The sequence below is a fragment of the Toxotes jaculatrix genome, chromosome 3, assembly GCF_017976425.1.
Source record: "Toxotes jaculatrix isolate fToxJac2 chromosome 3, fToxJac2.pri, whole genome shotgun sequence".
In the NCBI taxonomy this organism is placed as follows: Eukaryota; Metazoa; Chordata; class Actinopteri; family Toxotidae; genus Toxotes; species Toxotes jaculatrix.
The window spans coordinates 29,048,951-29,068,556 of NC_054396.1; the positions used below are offsets into that span (position 1 = coordinate 29,048,951).

Here is a 19,606-nt window from a genome sequence, read left to right on the forward strand (position 1 = left end):
GATGTTTTGCAAAAGTTTGCACAGATGACAGTAAATGGGATGAATTTGCAATTTTCTTTGTTTGTCTTTTACATAACATGCATCAACAGTTTATATAATTATCCGTAACACACCTACAGCCACAGTTCACGTCAGGAGTTCATGGCTCACGGTGTTTTGAACTCTGCAGGAAGATCAGAGGAAATTTTTCAGGTATACCAAACTTTTCAAGTTCCATTAAAAACATTTAGTTTTGGCAAAACAAGACAAAACGCAAACAGAAAATCCAAAGTCTGATTTTCTTCATTTTGTTACTACTTTGTGAGGCAGAGCATGCTTTTATTTTGAAACACTAGAATGTATTAAATTGTATTATTGTAAATTTACACTATTATGTATAAAATTACAATAATACAACTCAACATTTCTACAGCATAAATGAAAACACAAACCTTGTACACAAGCTTTAAGACTTACTTCATTCAGCATCTTATAAACATTCGCTCAGTTTTCTGTAATGAACATGTGAAATGAGACCAGAGAAAAACTCATCCATAAGATCAACACGAGTGTGTGACACAAAACCTTTTCAAACTTTTTATAAAGAACAAACACACACTTCCTTCTAATAGAAACAACTAAACAAAGCGAAACAAGAATTAGTGATAACAGTGAAAATACATTCAGAGGCTATAAACTGACAGAGCCCTGTCTGTGCTGTGAGTCACTGACTGTCAGTGACCTCCTCCAGCTGCCTGAGCTCTCATATATATGGATGTGTGTGTGGGTGTGTGTGTGTGTGTATTGATCAGGTTGTCATAGGGATGGGTTAAGGGTCATGTTGTGGTTCCCTGTGATGAGCATGAGGAGACTCAGGGTCCCTGAGCTGGAGACAAACAGAACATGTGTCAGTGTTGTGTGATTTTTAACGAGTGAAAACTTTAGAAAAAAAGTTATTTTGTGTTTGTTATTCCAACAGTTGATCAGATCTCATATCAGATTCTTCATTCTGAAGTAAAAAAACAGAAAATGAGCTCATAGTATTTCCCACCGTGTGTTGATCTTTTTGTGGAAACTTATTTGCGATCAGTCAGTTGACAAATCTTTTTGGTTTTGGAAACACAGAAGTCATTGTTGTTGATTTATTTATTTTTTAAGGCAGAGCACCAGCTGCATGTGAGATGTGACTGATGAATCATACTGGTGTGTTAACCATTACAGAAACATTAGAAATTATTTTGGTAATTCATTTAGGGCATCTGTAGGGTAGCTGTGTGTGTGTGTGTGTGTGTGTGTGTGTGTATGTATGTGTGTATGTGTGTATGTGTGTTTCTGTGTGTGTGTGTTTTAAATTTTCACATTTTAATTAAAACATTGATGTTTATAAGGCCTGCTTCACCAGAGTGGATATTTTTATTCAAACCTTCTTGCTGTAAAATTACATGTCTTCGTGCTGGGGGCCCACTTTCTGTTTCTCCCTGCACCTGTTGCTCAGAAGGTACATCTTGAAGTACTTCCTGAACTTTTTGTCTCTGACGCCGTAGATGATCGGGCTCAGAAACCGAGGCAGGATGTAGACGATCAGGTAGTTTGCAAATCTGATTTCTAGGATGCGGCCGGGGAAGATGAGATGCAGGACGAGCTCCACGCTGGGGGAGATGTAGGAGAGCAGGCACATGGCCAGCTGCACACCGTGGAGCAGGATGGTGTTCCTGGCTCGCTGGGCCGACATCTTCTCTGTGGACACGGCCCTGGCTGCGAACATGATTCTCAAGTAGGTGAAGATCAGGATCAGAAACACACAGGAGAAGTAGAGGATATCGAAGGCTTGTCTTTTGTAGGCAAGGATCGGGTCTTTGAACACATTCTGGCGCAAGCAGAAAACCGACTCTTGAAAGAAGCTCAGGGACTCGGTCGCCAGCGTCACAAACAGATCTGTGATATCTGGAGTCACACACAGAAACCAGATCAGCCCGATCGCCATGTAAGTTCTCCTCACCGTGCAGATCTGGGCGTGGTGAAAAGGGTCACAAATGGCAATGTATCGCTCGATGGCCATGCCAGCTAAGTTGACAGGGGTGTTTCTGGTGGTGAAGACCGCCACCAGGATGAAGAAGCAGCAGAAAGAGACGTTGATCTTGTAGAAGATGTAGCTGAGGACAAAAAGGGTGATGGTGACCGTCAGCTGGATGGCATCATTTATCACCATGTGGATGAAGAGGATGTAACGAGGGTCTTCGTAAAAGGCCTGCAGGAAGACGAAGGAAGAGGGAGGGCAGTGAAATGTTCAGGGACACGGTTTGTTAGAGTTCAGGGTGTGAGAGGAGAGAGAGGCATGATGGGAGTGAGAGTGAAGTCTGCAGGAAAGGGAAGTTTGATGATGATGATTATGGCTGATCATGTGGTGATAAAGTGAAAAAAGTAGGACTCAAACTAAGGATTATTTTCTGAACAGTTATTTAACAGGCCTGAAAAATGTATAGAATAATTAATCAACCACGAATTAATTAGTCAACAACAGAAAACGAATTTTAAAAAAAATTCAGGAATCAGTTTTTATCAGTTATGAAGCAAAGATGTTAAAAATCTTTGGTTCCAGCTTCTGCAGTGAGCTATACTATTTTTACCTGAATACCTGTGTGCGTGTGTGTATGTATTTGTGTGTGTGTGTGTGTGTGTGTGTGTGTGTGTGTGTGTACCTGGTGTCTGAAAAAAGTGGTAACCAAAGTGCCATTGATGTAACTGAGGATGAGCCAGACCAGAACCACGATCAGGTTCTTGACAAATGCAGTGGTGAAGGTGTCTCTGATGAGCGTGAGCTGATCCGCCGACAGAGGGAGCCAAAGACAAGGAAACAGAAATGACTGTGACACACTGAACCATCACACACCTGAGAACCTCTGTCTCTGTCTGCTGTGATGTTTACTCAGAGGTTTCTGCTTTCTCATACTTTCACACACAGAAGCAATGTTGAAATAAGTCAGAAGTCAGTATAGTGTTGCATATTAAATCTGCAGTAATATGAAATCTTGTGTTAAATGTCAAGTTTTCATCAAAGTAAAGAAAATATTTTATCAGCAAACATTAAAATGTGAGTGTTGAGATCTGAAAATAATGTGTCAGCTCGTGTTTAAAGACTTAACTGTCCACGAATACGAGCTGACATTAAAATGATGTTTACTGCAGGAGTACAGGACACAACATGAGTTCTGTTTGAGGCTCGGTGTTTGGGTCGGAGGTACCAGGTGTGTGAAGAGGCTTCAGTTAGACACAGATTCAGTGTCTGAGCCATAAAGTTTCTAACAGCAGGGACAAAATAAAATTACTTTTTCATTTTAGATGTGGACAGATCCAAAAAAACCCATGGTGAGAAATTTAACTTTACTACATTTTCTTTCTTTAGTCTTAAGAATTAAATGGCTCGAGACTTTTAACTGCAGCCGTGAATTTTAAACTGAAGTAGTGAGAACAGCTGTACAGTGCAGGCAAATCAACGACACTTATACTTCAGTCCAGAACAAATGGCACAAAAACAGCTGCTTCACCTGAGAGGGAAAAGTCATGTTGCCTCCTGGACCCACTGATGAGCTCATGTTTTACTGAGACCTGAGACACAGAGGACACAGCACAGAAAACACAGAGACAAAAACAAATAAAGGAATTACCCTGAAACTGCATCATATAATCAGACGGATGATAATCTGTCTATGATGCTCGTACACTGGTTCAACCACATATTTAAGAACTCAGGAGCAGACAAAATGTTTTTCATTTTCACTTGTTTGTTTTAGAGAAAATCACATGGTAAAGAAAATGAAAGATTTCCCACTAAAATGCAGTTCTGTTGCTGTAAATCTGAGATTTTATTCTTATTACTGAGGCACTTTGAAAATCTGACGCTGAAGTTTCCTTTGCAAATTAAAACAATAACAAAATGTTTCCTAAATACAAAAAACATTTAATCCCTGCTTCATTTAAATTTCATAACTTTTCTCCTTCAGCATGATTTTTTTTCCCTCTCCCTCACTACCTGTCAGACATGAGCATCAACTCATACATAATATTAAACGTACTAGTGTTAATTATTTAGTTTATATTATGAAAAAGTGGCACATAAAGGCTTTAAAATGTTACTTGTTAATTACAGAATTATTCATTTCTGGTGGTACATTATAAAACTAATCTAAAAGCATCACTGTTGTATTTTTCAGTACAAAACACATGTAAATGAATCAGAAAGAATCATTATGTTGCTCAGGTTAAGTATTATATACTTATTTGATAAATTATCATCTATATTTCTCCAAATAAAAGCATCTACTAATGGAAAGAGTGCTGCAGTTACATTTTAAAGATAAGATGTAATTTAAATAAATCCTGACTTAAATGAGCAAACTCACGCTGTAATATTCATTTTAAAGACTGTAGTCATGAGCTGCCTCACCACCACCACCACTGCCTCCACCCTGTCCCACCTACCTGAGTCCAGGTCAGACACTGGCACAGCTTCACAGATGAGTCTTTATAAACATTAAGAAACAGGACTTAATTAATTTTCTTCCCATCGTCCTCGTTTGTTTGTCAGAGGAAAGATGAACATGATCGTGGTGGTTATGACGATGACAGTGAGTTGTTGTTGTTGTTGTTGTTGTTGTTTTTTTATTTGCACTTTAACATCATTGTTTTGATTTTTTATCATTTAAGTTCAGATTTACCAGGTGAGCCGCAGCATCGTCACCAGTTTTCCTCATGTGTTCAGAAATGTTTGTCTGCAACCAACAAATATTTTCCTTATTGGTTAATCAGTCGATTATGGTCTCAATTACTCAAATAACTGTTGGTCTAAAAAAAAAAAAAAATGTCTGAACATAGTGAAAAATGTCCATCAGTGTTTTCCACAGTCTACTGTGATGTCTTCAAATCTTGTTTTGTCTGACTGATCAAAATAGTTGCTGAATAATTTACTTTTTTTTTCATTTTGGAGATTTTGGCAGTTGATAATTTGAGTGAGGGAGGGAGAGGCGGAGAGGGAGAGAGAGAAAGAGAGAGATGTGACATGAAGCAGGTCCTCTGTCTCTGCATCATCATTCATCAGCTGAAATTCCAGTTTGAACAATAACAATGTGATTTTCTCATTTGCTGAACACTGATATATTTTGCATTCGCCCCTAAATTGGAGTTATTTCTCTGTGGACTGTGAACATGTGCATGAAATTTCATCCACACACATCCAGCAGATGGTGATGTGTCACTGATGTTATCCCCCTGTCTCTCAGGCCACGTTGCTGGTGTCACCCCATCACACTGACTTTTTTTATTTGTGCATATGAGATATATGTCTGTGCTTATCTGGTGTACGGTTTTGATCAAGTGTCGTAAACTTGCAGTGAATCAGCCTCTGCTTACCAAAGCTGCTGTCAGGATGGTTTTACAACTTACACAATATTTTATACAAATGTATGTTATACCTTAGAGTTTGAACAAAAACAAATCAGTGACTGTTTTTGAGATGAAACCTGAAGAATGAGAAAATATATTAGAGCTATAACGTTTATTGGAAGTTATTTGTGGAGCTCATGGCATCAGTGGAGCCGTCACTTCAGTTTCATAGAAGGTGCGAGGTTTGGCATGGTGATATTTTCCAGTTGGTTGCTCACGCTCACTTTACAAAGCAGGTACCGTCTCACATATGTCCTGAAGGTCTGGTCTCGCAGTCCGTAGACAATGGGACTGACAAACCGTGGCAGGATCTGGACAATGACGTAGCAGGCAAAGCGTATGGCCAAGTTCTGTTTGGGCAATAAGAAGTTTAGACCTTCTTCGAGCATGGGTCTCACATAAAGGAGCATGCACAACAGCAGCTGAAAACCGTGGAGGAGAATAGTGTTTCTGGCTTTTTTAAAATCTGCAGTTGCCAGTTTGGCAGCAAACAGAATCCTGAAGTAAGTGTAAAAGAGCGTGAACCAAACGAAGACCAGGCAGACGATGTGTGACGCGTCCCTCTTCTTCAGGCTGTAGGTGCTTCTGAACACGTTGTCTCTGGCACACAACACTTTGGAGTGAAAGAAGTGCAGAGGCTCTGTGGCCAGGAGGATGAAGACGTCTGGCAGGATAGAAAGCGTGCTCACGGCCCAGATCAGACCGATCAGGACGTAGGTTTTCTTGACGGTGCAGATCTGGACGTGACGGAGGGGGAGGCAGACGGCGATGTAGCACTCGACGGCCATTCCAGCCAAGTTTAGTGGGGTGTTGAGGGTGGTGAGGATGGTGATGATCAGCAGCATGAGGCAGAAGGGCACGTTGATCGTATACAGGGTGTAGCTGATGATGTGGAGAAGAGTGGACAGGCCCAGCTGCATCATGTCGTTTATCACCAGGTGGATGAACAGAATGTAGCGAGGGCTCGAGTTGAAGATCTGTGGGATAAAGGAAGTGAGGGAATCAAACAATGCACCACATGACATGAGAAGCAGACGATGAATTTCTCTCTTGTGCTGACTCATCATTCGGCTTTTGTACCTGCACATGCTGTATATAAAAACAGTGTTAGACTTCAGACCTGGTGCTTTCTGAAGGTGTGGACCAGAGTGCCATTGATGTAGTTAATGGAGATGCAGAGGACGGTCACGATCACATTCTTGGTCACAGCTGTGGTGAAGGTGTCGCGCTGAATCCCAGCTACGGCAAAAGTGCCGTTGACAGACGACAGATTCATGTCTGAAATGGCAGAGTCCTCCCTCTGGAACAAGCACAGGTGATGTTGTAGGTCACGCTGTGCCGTTCACAGTGAGAGGTTTGAAAAGAATTTATGACAAAGTCCATGAAAGAGTTTAACTTCAACAGCAGGAACACAGCTGGCTAACCTCCATTACACTCGCCCCATTTATGCCCAGAGGCACAGTAACATCAGTTCAGCAAAGTCTGTCAATAATGAATTTAAATCACAGAAAAAAAGTAGAATTCATGTGACCTATGACAAGCAGCGATAATATAATAATATAAAGATATACACAACGACACAGTCATTTGCAGGCCATGTCATTTCAATGCAACAGCAGCAATAAGCATGAGAAGACTGTTCATACCCAGAAGGACGTCACCTAACACCGACCTGTTGTAGGTGTAGATGCAGGGAGTTTATGTAGGTTGACAGGAGACGTCTGGGATTATTGTTTGTGCAGGTGTGTGTTCGTCATGTTGATGTGTGTGTATCTGTTTTACATTTTGGACAAAATGCTTATTTACTTTCTTTCCACGGATGAAATGAGCACTGAGATTAATTCAGATTTTTTTTTTTGCTTTTAAGCAGCAACAACTGATATTTTCATATATATTTATTATATTTTTTGTCAAGTGACAATGTGTCAATGAACTGATGAACTGACACTGAGAACTGGTCTTAAAGCCGCATTAATCATTTTTTTTTGTTTGTTTTGTAGGTACTTGAAGGCGGCAGACAGGAAGGGTCATCAGCGTTCATTTGGAGTCATGTGAGTCCAATATTCACTCTTCTTCTAGCTCAGCTTTTATTGTACTGTTTAGAGGACAAGCTGTACAAATACATGAGAATGGGACACTCTGGGGTTTAGATCTGTCTCTGCTCGTCTTCAAAAAGCAAACAAGGCCCATGTAAATGTTCATGTTACGCACTGATGTCCAGGAAAAAGCAGATTTCAAGGCCTGACTAGTTCCACGTGACCTGATTCAAATTTCAGCGTAAAGGTTCAGTTATTTCCTAAAGCTGCACTCGTATAACACACCGTGGGGCTCAGTGTTTGATGATGACCGATGAAAAAGAAACTGAAAAATGCCTGATTCCACAGACTGATGTGGTCAAAGTGGCTTGTTATGATCCAGAGACTTTGCAGTGAAATATCAAGCTGAGGTATAAAAGATAAATACAAGCTTTGCAGACATACACTTTATTCCAGGCTGTGGGACGAGAGTGTTTTGATTTACAGGTGTTCCTTTTATTTTGTCCTCCCTGTTGCACATTCCACTCTGTTCAGTGATTGATCTATTGATTTATTGATGCATTTATATTTATATTTTTATGAAACAGATCTGTGTGTCAGTACAGGAGATAATGTGTCTCAGGAAACATTATGTGTATTAATGAGGTTTTTCAGACACTGATGCTTGTTGATCAGTCGCACATTCTACCTCTGTCATTGTTGGTCAGTTCTGGTCGTCCATGTTTTGCGTGGGGTGTAATTATCATCGTGTCTGTACGGATCAGGTCTGATTTTTCTCATGTTCCTTTCAGATTATTTTTTTCTCCTGAAAATGATTTAATCTTATGTCAGTTTTGCAAAGTTTTTCCATGGAGCGAACGCTTACATCTTTTGCAGGAATCTCAGTAACAAGAAGAAAAACCAGTAAAAGCTTCTTTATTTGTTTAAAGAGCAGAAACAGGGATAAGACTGTACAGAGGTGAAGTGAACTACACAGACAGACATCACAGTGTTGATGTCCAGAATTTCAATTATTTTGCTTTTTCTCCTTCAGTATTAAACTCAAACAGGACTTTATAACGGCCTCTTCTGCGATGTTTGTGGATGAGTGTTAGCACCTGTTGTGCAGAACAGATATCTTTTCAGATACTTCCTGAAAGTCTTGTCTCGTAGCCCATAAACGACCGGGCTGATGAGTCGAGGCAGAACCTGAACAAATATTGAGATGGCGAAGCGAATGGCCAGTACCCCTTTAGGGAACAAGTAAGTCAGACCTTCTATCATAAGGTGAAAAACATAGGTAAGCATACACAGCAGCAGCTGGAAGCCGTGGAGGAGGACAGTGCTTCTTGCTTTCTTGGCGTCTGTAGCGGCTGTTTGTGCAGCGCTGAGGATCCTGAAGTATGAATAGAAAAGAATGAGCCAAACAATAACCAGAAACACTGTGTTGGTTATATCTCTCTTCTCTGTGAGATGGGGGTGTCTGAAAACATTCTCCCTGAGACAGAAAACTCTGGAATGAAAGAATTCCATGGATTCTGTGGCCAAGGCGACGAATAAATCCGGTAGGACAGAAAGTGTACTCAGCAGCCATATCAGGCCGATCACAGCGTACGTTTTCTTGACTGTGCAGATCTGGGTGTGGCGGAGGGGGAAGCATATGGCGACATAACACTCTACGGCCATAACGGCTAGTGTTAGGGGATTGTTTAGGTTTGCAAATATAGCAGTCATCATCAGAACTATGCATAAGGAGACATTGAGAGTGAACACGATGTAACTCAGGACTTGAATGAGGGTGAAGATGGTGAGCAGGATTATATCGTTGATTACCAGGTGGATGTACAGGATGTAACGAGGGTTCATATTGAAAACCTGTGGGTGAGGACACAACTGATTAACAGGGAACAGAACAAACAGTGCCAGTGATTATACGAGAATATATTACTGAAGCCTGTGAGCTGTCACAGTGATGATTCACACGTGTTCAGACCTGATGCTTTTTGAATGTGTGCACCAGGGTGCTGTTGATGTAATTGATGGAGATGCAGAGAACCACAGTGATCACATTCTTGATTATGGCTGTTTGTAAGTTGTCCCGATAGACAGGTGCTGTGAAGTTTCTGCCCGTGTTTGAGAGACTCATGAGTCTAATGACTGAGTCCTGCAGACCCGTTTCACCAGAGACAGATGCAGGTTACATTAGAAGAGAAGAGAACAGAGATCAGTGAGTCACCGGCCTTCTGATTGATGGACGACCTGCAGCCACAGCTGCTCTGTACGATGTTAAAACACTAAAACACTAAACACCAGACGCCTGCACAGTTTGAATAAATGGCATTTGCACTTTTTTTTAAATTAACAATAAATGTTTGTTTTATGTCTCACTGAAACATCACACTGATGTTTCAGTGAGACATAATTTCTGTATTCATGCACCATGTTCCTGTTACAGAGCCTAGTAAATTATAATCAATTAAAAAGCCGACAGGCCAACACTCAAATCATTATTATTTATTTATACTAAATAAATAACAGCAGTTAAGTAAATAAGGACATTAGTGATAGTTGAATTCCATTCAGCTGCTTCAGTTTCATTAAAATTATTATCATTTAACTCTGGAGTCAAGAACATTTAAAATGTAAAAATGTATAAATGTACTGCACAGAATGAGTCGCACACACAAAGTAATAGTCACATAAAAATGACAGATAATCAATAAATTGTCTTTTTGTTCAGAGAATAACACAGAGGCCGTCGATACGCACCTTGGTGATCGTCATACATACACTAACTCTGTATGTACTGGAAATTACTTCATATATAGTAGTTGATGTAAACGTCATGGGATCAAGACCAGTCATGGGTTTAAAGTGTGTGTGTGTGTGTGTGTGTGTGTACACACTTGTATTGCTCACGTTGTGGGGACATAAATCAATTCCCTGTAACAGAAGTTTTAGGATGAAGACTTGGTTGACAGTCAGTTAGGACTGGGACAACGCGTCCAGTATAACAGATGCAGAGATGGCTGCACCCGGCCACAGCATCCTGGGAAACAAGCTGCAGCTACAGAACCTCGTACAGGAACGTGTATAGTGCAGCAGGATTTTAGACAGAGCTCTGCAAAACACAGTCACTTGATGCAAAAGTGCTTTGTTTAAGAGCAGAAGCAGCAACAGTAAGACAGCTCCATTTAGTTTTTATTTTTATCCAGACTCACAGACTGTTGTTACACTGCAGTGCTTGTATTTCATTCAGTTTATTGCAAAATCATTTTATCTTTACTGCATCATATATTGTATGTAGACTGAAAATATAAAATATGCCGTTACAATGTAGAATAAGGAGCAGTTTGAATAATGAGAATAGATAATTGTGCATCAGAAGCCTGCAGCCTGTGGTGCATGTTCGAATTGTTAAACAGTTTAGTTGTATACTGTTGCCCATAAAGTTGGAATAAAATATATTTTACCTCTTCTCATGAAATGATTGTGACATGATCTTTTCAAAACTTTATTGATCAGTCTCTTCCAATGTGATTACTGATGTGAATAAATAGGAATAAAAAGAGGAATGAGTCTGAAAACAAAATTATTCCAACTTTATGGGCAACAGTGTGATTTGGATGAATTTTAGAACTGATGAGTGAATTTGCCGGCTGTGTTACTTGTGGTATAGTATAATATTTCTCTCCAGCTCCAGTGTTGTGTCGTCAGTGTGCGCTCGCGTACTTTCAGAGAAGGTGTTTGCTGTCAGCACCAGTCACAGCTGGAGATGCTTTGTTTAGCAGAGGAACATGCTTTTCGTTGTGATCCATGGTTTGATGTTTGCACTCACTGTACACAGCAGATGCTTTTTCAAATGCTGTCTAAATGTCTTGTCCCGCAGCCCGTACACGATGGGACTGACAAACCTGGGGAGGATCTGGATGATGATATAAGAAACAAAGACTACATGTATGTAATGTTTAGGGAACCAGTAAAACAAAGCCTTTTGTAACACTGGGCCTATGTAGGTTAGCATACACAGCAGCAGCTGAAAGCCGTGAAGCAGGACAGTATTCCTGGTCTTCTTTGCGTCTCCGTCTCCTGCTTTAGCCTCTTTAGCTGCTTTAGCAGCAAAGAAGATCTTGAAGTAAGTGTAAAACAGAGTGAGCCAAACACCAATTAGGAAAAGTGCATAGGAAATGTCCCTCTTCTTCAAAATGACAGGGTGTCGGAACAGGCCGTCCCTGTCACAGAAAACTGTGGAATAAAAAAACTGTACAGGTTCTGTTGCCAGAGTAATAAACACATCTGGCAGCGTTGAAATTGTGCTCGTGGCCCAAATCCAACCAATCAGAATATACGTTCTTCTGATGGTGCAGAACTGAGCGTGTCGCAGTGGTAAACATATGGCGATGTAGCACTCTGCTGCCATGACGGCTAAATTTAACGGAGTGTTGAGGGTGGTGAAGACGGCCATGGTGATGATGAGGCAGCAGAGGGAAGCATTAATTTTGTGGAAGACGTAACTAAAGACGAACAGGCTGATTGTGGTCGTGAGCTGGATCATATCGTTCAGCACCAGGTGGATGAACAGGATGTAACGAGGATTCACGTAAAGTATCTGGAAGGCAGGAGAAGAAAATAAAGAAATCAGGCAGTTAAAGCATAATAATTATAATAATATGAATTATAACGATAATGGTTATACATGTTAACGATGACAAACACAATAGGAAAGAATTTTTTTTTCTTTCTGACCTGGTGCTTTCTGAAGATGTGAATCAGTGTACCATTGATGTAGTTGATGGTAAAACCAAGAGCCAGAACAATCACGTTTTTGGCCACAGCTGTGCTCAGAGAGTCTCGATAACTCAGACCACTCGACACATTATAGGCAAGAGATGAGGAATTCATGGAGGTGATTGGAGGATCCTGCGAGTCTGTTACTGAGCAACATTTAAAAACATTTCATTTAAACACGTGTGTGTGTGTGAGTGTGAGTGAGTGTGTGAGTGAGTGTGTGAGTGAGTGAGTGAGTGAGTGATCTTTACTGTTCAGAGTAAAATCATTCATCTTTAAATGCATCCATCCAAAGCATCACTATATTTGCACAGGTCTTAACTTTAATAACTGCAGTCGTGTTGCAAGATCATGTTTAAAAATATATAAATTACAGCAAATTTCTTTTTCTTTACAGATAAAAAGATTTGCTCTTGTTAACACGTGGTGTTTACCATCTAACCTTGCTGTATGAAAGATATGCTCAGTTTAGGAGATAAAGATAAAGTAATCACTGTTAGAGAACAAGTGCCGTGTTTGAGCATTATATAAATATTGTACTGTAAACAACATGATATTAAAATGCCGCACTGATACAATGTGATAGCATTAAAAACATTCCTACCTCAGATAGTGCACCTCAGCATCCACATGAAATGAGTCTGAAATCGGTTTGGTGTCTTTATACTGAGCTGCAGACTGTCACACATGACGTCAGTGGAAAATCCAGCTGTGTGTCAGTGAACATGGCTTCCTGACAGTCAAGTCTGGTAATGATCTATGCACATTCAAAAAAGACTGTAATGTATAAATGAAAATGAAATTTTTACATTTTTTTTATTAAAAAAAGTGTAAAAAAAATACGGGCTGTCTTGTAGAGATATGGAGACGTATCAGAATGTTCCTTTAAGAAATAGAGCGTCTCTCTCTGGGGACCTTCTACTCTGGTGCTGTGGAAAGCTTCCTAACGTGGTGTCACCTCCTCAGGAACACACAGCCATGCAGAAAGTGGTGCGACTGGCAGTGCAGTTGAAATATTAGTTGTTGTGTAAGCACCGAAAGCAGATCACATCAGCCAGGGTGTGAGATCTCACCGTGATTGAACTGTTACATGAATAAAAATCACTTGGCAAGCGTGAGTTGAACAGGAGAAACAGCTTTGTGTTGTTGTGGGTCACGTGAAACGTGATGTAGATTTAACAAAAGTCTGAGCCTTCACTTACCAACATCATGGTGTTTTAGAATCATTCATTTATGAGCCTGTCATTGTTGCCTTTTAATGGTTGTTTAATGCACACAGATACTTTTTAAAGAACTTCCTGAAAGTTTTATCCCGTAGGCCGTAGATAGCAGGATTAACAAAGCGAGGGAGGATTTGGTTTATAATAAACATGATAAAGTTTATGGATGTAACAGCTCCTGGGAACAAGTATATGAGGCCTTGAAGCAACATAGCTCGCACATAGACCATCATGCACAGCAGCACCTGAAAGCCATGAAGGATGATGGTGTTTCTTGCCTTTTTAGCGTCTGCGTTAGCAGCTTTGGCCACAAACAAAATCTTGAAGTAAGTGTAGAACAGAGTGAGCCAAACCAAAACCAGGAACAGTATGTGGGATGCATCCCTCTTCTTCAGACTGTAGCTACTCCTAAACACAAAATCTCTGGCGCAGTAGACTCTAGAATTGAGAAACTCCAGAGGTTCAGTGGCCAAGAGGATGACGACATCCGGCAGGGCAGAAAGTGAACTCGTTGCCCAGATTAGGCCAATTACAATATAAGTTCTTTTGACTGTACATATGTAGTTATAGCGGAGAGGAAAGCAGACAGCGATGTAGCACTCTGCTGCCATAAAAGCTAGATTCAGAGGGGTGTTCTGTGTGGTAAAGATGGCCGACAAGATGAGGAGGCAACAGATGGAGACGTAGATGGTGTGGAAGGTGTAGGTGAAGATGAAGAGGGAAATGCTGGTTGTCAGCTGGATCATGTCGTTGAACACCAGGTGGATGAAGAGGATGTAGCGAGGGTTCACCTTGAAGATCTGTGTTGAACAGCAGAATCAGGGATTAGATTTCAGTATGTTACACATCTCTGCCTGAACGCAGACAGTTCACAAGTATGTCGTGACACCTGCCCCTGTATTTCTACCAATAATAACTAACATTTCCATCTTTGCTTCATTGACCTTATTGTCTGTTGTGCTGGTACCAGTATTTATTTTGTACCATCCATATTTATTTATCTAACCGCACATTTAACCACTCTGATGGTACCATTAAACTTAAATTTGTATGATTTGATCACTTCATTATAACATGATCACACATGGTCAAAGTGATGTTAAAGTTTATGTGACTGTGTAGAAAACAGCAGTGTAACTGAAGTGATTATAGAAACAAACAGTCATACACTCCTGTAGTAATTATATATGAGGCACATTGATCCTGGTCACGTCACACAGGTGTTCATTTGTCTGTCTTGCATGCAGGTTTCTGTGCAGACTCACTAAAAGATAAAAAAGATGGCTTCACTTAGGTGATGTTATAGAACAAGAGAAGACATTGAACATTCAAGTAATCATTGCTCATATTGTTGTTCGCTAAATTGTTGTTTAGACTCTTTGGCATTTAAGGATAAAATAAAAAGTTGACATGCAATTTACAGCTGAAGCAGCAGACAGGAGAGTTAGGAAAGGACAGAGAAGGGGAGGGAGAGGTGGTTTCACCCTCAGACACTAATATTCCTGAACAGTTTTGTTTGTAGCAGCACTGTTTTACACACATGATGTTTGTTGAATGTGTGGACCATAGTAGCATTGATGTAGTTGATGGCGATGCCGAGGACGACGACAGCCACATTCTTGCCAACAGCAACAACAAATGTGTCACGGTTATTCACAGCCGTCGTTACATTGGTGTCGCCAGGAGTGAAATTCATGTCAGCAGCCGATGAACCTGTTTCAAAAGGAAAGACAGGAAACATCTGATGATAAAATACTGTAACTATCATTTAGAATCAACCTCCTCACAGCTGAGCTTACTCTGGAATATAGAAGCAATCAAAGCAAACAAACCAATACTGAGCTCAGGTAACGGATTCTGATCTGGAGATGGATCTGCCACTGCTCATTTATCCTGCTGCAAGTCAAAGTTATTTATAGAGCAAGTTCAGTGAGTATGTGCACACACTTCTGACCTGAAACACACCAACACAGTGAGTGTCAGCTGGGATTGGCTCCAGCCTCCCTGCCACCCTTCAAGGAGAAGTGGTGCAGCTGATGGATGGATCGTGTTTAACTGTGTGAGGTCAGAGTGAAATGACCACAACAAGCTTCATCACAGAGAAGCCATTTTCTTCACTGGGTCATTGGAGCCAGGCCTCATCGTTAATAATCATGTGTTTATTAGTTTCATTTCACTTTTCAGAAAGTCAAGTTCAGTTGAATTCAGTCTGTCGCACAAATACAGTGTGGTGCAGGCTACATATTTTCCTATGTTGGTTCCGTGTGACCTGCTTCCAAAACAGTGGACAACATATACTTCCATATAAATCGATGGTATTGGTGAAAGGTTTCTTATGAGTCTCTGGTGACAGTCCAGTGGAGAAGTGTAGTGAAAATTTGACGTTTTACAGTTTCTTGTGCCTCTGCTGCCCCACCGGGCTTTGTAGGTCCTCAGGTTTATTGTTGTACTGAGGCAGCTGCTTTATACAAAGTGTGCAAACAACAAACATCTTTGTCAGTAATTTTTCCATCTGCCAGTTCTCCAGTGTCCTCATCCATTTATTTATTTTATTGTTAGTGTGTCGCAGACGCGCATCGCATAAATGGCGAACGCACTGCCTTGACGTGGATTTGGATATCAGCGGTTAGCCAAGTGGTTCTTACTGTGGCCATAAGAGGGCGCCCACAGAAGAAGGCAGTGGAGGATAAAATAAGCAGGCTTATTGGATCCAGAAGCTTACAAGCATGATGAGAATTATTGAAAACTTGAAACTTGATTGCTCAACTGTGCATGAGGTAGACGAAATGCTTCATAATCAGTTTGGTAAAACATTCACTGAGTTTGAGGATATAAATGCTGCAGTTGTGGATTTATTGGATGAAGATGAAGGACAAGCAGATCAACATAACTGGTATGAACCAAGAGCAGCACCATTAAGAGACTTTGTTGAAAATACTGGAAACTGGTGTGCTGTAATGAAGAAGAAATTAACAGATAAAAATAATGCACATGGAGATAAAGGTGCAAATGAAAATCCAAGAAGAAATCTTGGTGAGGATGATGTCAAAGCAGAGGATTGTGTATCTCAAGCTGCTACAGGAAGTCGACATAGTAAGAAATCCTCAGTTGCATCATCAACAACTACTGGGTCCTCAGCACGTATGAAGGAAGAAGCAGAGCGTGCAGCTTTGATGGCACGTTCAGCAGCTTTAAGGAGGAAACAGGAGTGGGAACGTGAAGAGCTGAAGCTGAAAGCTAAAATGGAACAGCTTGCTCTCGACACAGCTATTGCAGAGTCTAACGCCAAACTGGTGTTCAAGGAATATGACAGTGAGAAAGGAAGCATTAACAGCATTGTATCTCAAAGGCATTCACAAAGTAAACCAGAAGAAGAGAGCGCAAATGCTATGCAGTCCTTGAATGCCGCTGCAGGAGGATATATTCCTGGCACATTGGCGCAGCCTTTACCAGACACACATCAGATCAAGCCACCTGGCAGCAGTCACCCACGGGCAGCTCACAATGATGGAGGACTGCATGAAGTCATGCAGAGGCAGAATGAGATTACTGAGATGCTGGTAAAGCAACAGAGGAGGTCATATCTCCCTTCAAAAGCCATTCCAGTTTTTAAAGGTGACCCTCTCACTTATAAGTCCTTCATCAGGGCGTTTGAGCATGCTGTGGATGATAAAACAGACAGTTTTAAGGACAAGTTGTACTACTTGGTGCAGTATACGAGCGGGGAGCCGCAAAAACTTGTTTGTAGCTGTGAGCATATGTCATCTGACAGAGGCTACTTCAAGGCCAGAAAGTTGCCCCAGAGGCAATATGGAGACGAGCTGAAGATCGCGAATGCATACATGGATAAAGCTTTGAAAGGGCCTCAGATCAAATCTGAAGATGGTAAAGCATTAAGTGCTAAAGCTCTTTTCCTGATTGGATGTAGGAACACAATGGACGATATTGAATTCATGGAAGAAATGGATAATCCTACTAATATGCGAGTTGGTATTTCAAAGCTTCCTTACAAGCTTAGAGAGAACAACTGCATTCGAAATTCATGAGACAGGAAGAGGACGAGCAAGGTTTTCTCACCTAGTCGACTTCATTGACCGACAAGCAAAAGTAGCTGGTCGTGTGGTCAAGAGTCAAGTGGAAACACTGGGGCTGGAGAGGAAGAATGTGTGCTTGCTGTTGTACCAGTTAAAGTGAAGTCCAAGAAGAGTGAGAGATATGTGGAAACATATGCCTTCATAGATCCTGGCAGCACCGCAACATTCTGCACTGAAGACATTCAGAGAAAACTAAATCTTAAAGGAAAGAGCACCCAGTTTCTTCTTGACACAATGGCACAAGACAACTCTCAAAATCACAAGTTAATGAAAAGTGTTGTTCTTTCAAATCTTGAGGTAAGTGGTCTTGAAGATGATAAATACATTGAGCTGCCAAAGGTGTTTACACACAACCACATCCCAGTAAAGAAAGAAAATATCCCACGACAAGAAGACATTGCACACAGGCAGTATCTGAAAGAAGTACGCCTGCCTTGTATTCACGCAGAAGTGGGAATGCTTATTGGTGCCAGTGTACCAAAAGCCATTGAGCCATGGCAAGTCATAAACAGTGAAGGAAAAGGGCCATATGCAGTTAAAACCGCTCTCGGATGGGTGATCAATGGACCTCTCAGAAAAGATGATGCCCTACAAGCAGATGATGGTAAGCTGCAGAGCTACACAGCTAATCGTGTTCAAGTGAGGGAATTAGAAGAACTGTTAATGAAACAGTACAACACAGATTTCCCAGAACGAAGCTGACATGTCTCAGGATGATCACAGGTTTTATGCACTTGGTTTCAAGCTCAGCCAAGGTAGTTGATTACAGCCTGCGTTTGCCCCTGAGAAATTTGAACATTAAAATGCCAAACAATCGCTGCATGGCACAGCAGCAGGTTGACACTCTCAAAAGAAAGTTCAAGAGAAACCCAGACTTCCATAAAGACTACTTAGTGTTCATGAAAGGCATCATTGAAAACGGCTATGCTGAGAAAATACCAGCTGAGCAACTCAGTCGCAGTGACGGCCGTGTGTGTACATCCCTCACCACGGTGTGTACCATCCCAAGGAAAAAAAGATAGGAGTAGTCTTTGACTGCACGGCCACATACCAGGGTATCTCCCTAAATGAGCAGTAGCTCCCAGGACCGGACCTCACTTACAACCTCATTGGTGTCCTGCTGAGGTAAACCTCAGCAGGACACCAATGAGCATCCAGTGGCGCTGATGGCAGATGTGGAGTCCATGTTCTATCAAGTTAGGGTCCCGGAGGAAGACATAGACCTGCTGCGGTTTCTGTGGTGGCCAGAAGGCAATCTAAACAACAATGTGGAAGAATACAGAATGAAGGTACACATTCGGTGCTACATCTTCACCCAGTTGTGCCTCCTACTCTCTGGGAAGAACTGCGGAAGATGGAGCAGGGTTTGTGAGTGCTGAGGCCATTGACACTGTGTTAAGACACTTTTATGTTGATGATTGCTTAAAAGCAGTGGAAACAAGCGAGCAGGCAGTCAGACTGGTACAAGAACTCACAGACTTATGCACCAGAGGAGGTTTTCACCTGACCAAGTGGGTGAGTAACAGTAAGACAGTCTTGTTGTCTATTCCAGACAATGAGAAAGCACCTGCAGTTAAAGACCTGGATTTAAGCCACAACACACTTCCAAGGGAATGTGCACTTGGCGTGCAGTGGTGCACAGAGACTGACCGGTTCAGCTTCCAGATAAATATGCAAAGTAAGCCTGTCACCAGACGTGGCATCTTGTCCACAGTAAGTTCTGTCTTTGACCCCCTTGGTTTTTTGGCGCCACTCATATTACCAGCAAAACTCATCTTGTGCGATTTGTGCAAAAAGAAACATGGCTAGGATGAAGTGATTGACAATGGACATGCAAAAAGATGGCAAGAATGGTTGTCAGACTTGAAGAGCTTGACGGAGTTCAGCATACCCAGATTCATGAAAACAGATCAGTTTGGATCCACGCAGTCAGCACAGCTGCACCATTTTGCTGATGCTAGCGAGGATGGATATGCTACTGCATCCTACATAGTGCTTACCAGTCATGATAACAAAAAACACTGTTCCTTCATCATAGGAAAGTCAAGAGTGACGCCTCTGAAACATGTCA

At 41.3% G+C, this 19,606-nt stretch overlaps 5 protein-coding genes across 5 annotated transcripts; all 5 read right to left on the minus strand.

Annotated features, from left to right (window-relative positions):
* Window positions 1-1,417: 1,417 nt before the first annotated feature.
* LOC121179505 (odorant receptor 131-2-like) lies at window positions 1,418-3,572 on the minus strand. Its single transcript, XM_041034392.1, has 3 exons — window positions 3,525-3,572; window positions 2,679-2,798; window positions 1,418-2,227 (listed from the first exon to the last, which is right to left on the minus strand). Exons 1-3 carry the CDS (start codon window positions 3,570-3,572, stop codon window positions 1,418-1,420), a joined length of 978 nt encoding a protein of 325 aa, XP_040890326.1.
* A 2,001-nt stretch (window positions 3,573-5,573) lies between these two features.
* LOC121179506 (odorant receptor 131-2-like) lies at window positions 5,574-6,694 on the minus strand. The gene is made up of 2 exons (XM_041034393.1): window positions 6,539-6,694; window positions 5,574-6,395 (listed from the first exon to the last, which is right to left on the minus strand). The coding sequence occupies exons 1-2, from the start codon at window positions 6,692-6,694 to the stop codon at window positions 5,574-5,576; spliced, it is 978 nt and encodes a 325-aa protein (XP_040890327.1).
* Window positions 6,695-8,507: 1,813 nt separating this feature from the next.
* On the minus strand, window positions 8,508-9,579 carry LOC121179507 (odorant receptor 131-2-like). Its single transcript, XM_041034395.1, has 2 exons — window positions 9,427-9,579; window positions 8,508-9,308 (listed from the first exon to the last, which is right to left on the minus strand). Exons 1-2 carry the CDS (start codon window positions 9,577-9,579, stop codon window positions 8,508-8,510), a joined length of 954 nt encoding a protein of 317 aa, XP_040890329.1.
* Window positions 9,580-11,217: 1,638 nt separating this feature from the next.
* On the minus strand, window positions 11,218-12,335 carry LOC121179508 (odorant receptor 131-2-like). Its single transcript, XM_041034396.1, has 2 exons — window positions 12,180-12,335; window positions 11,218-12,042 (listed from the first exon to the last, which is right to left on the minus strand). Exons 1-2 carry the CDS (start codon window positions 12,333-12,335, stop codon window positions 11,218-11,220), a joined length of 981 nt encoding a protein of 326 aa, XP_040890330.1.
* A 1,141-nt stretch (window positions 12,336-13,476) lies between these two features.
* On the minus strand, window positions 13,477-15,145 carry LOC121179509 (odorant receptor 131-2-like). The gene is made up of 2 exons (XM_041034397.1): window positions 14,982-15,145; window positions 13,477-14,241 (listed from the first exon to the last, which is right to left on the minus strand). Exons 1-2 carry the CDS (start codon window positions 15,135-15,137, stop codon window positions 13,477-13,479), a joined length of 921 nt encoding a protein of 306 aa, XP_040890331.1. The 5' UTR covers window positions 15,138-15,145.
* Between the last annotated feature and the right edge of the window lie 4,461 nt (window positions 15,146-19,606).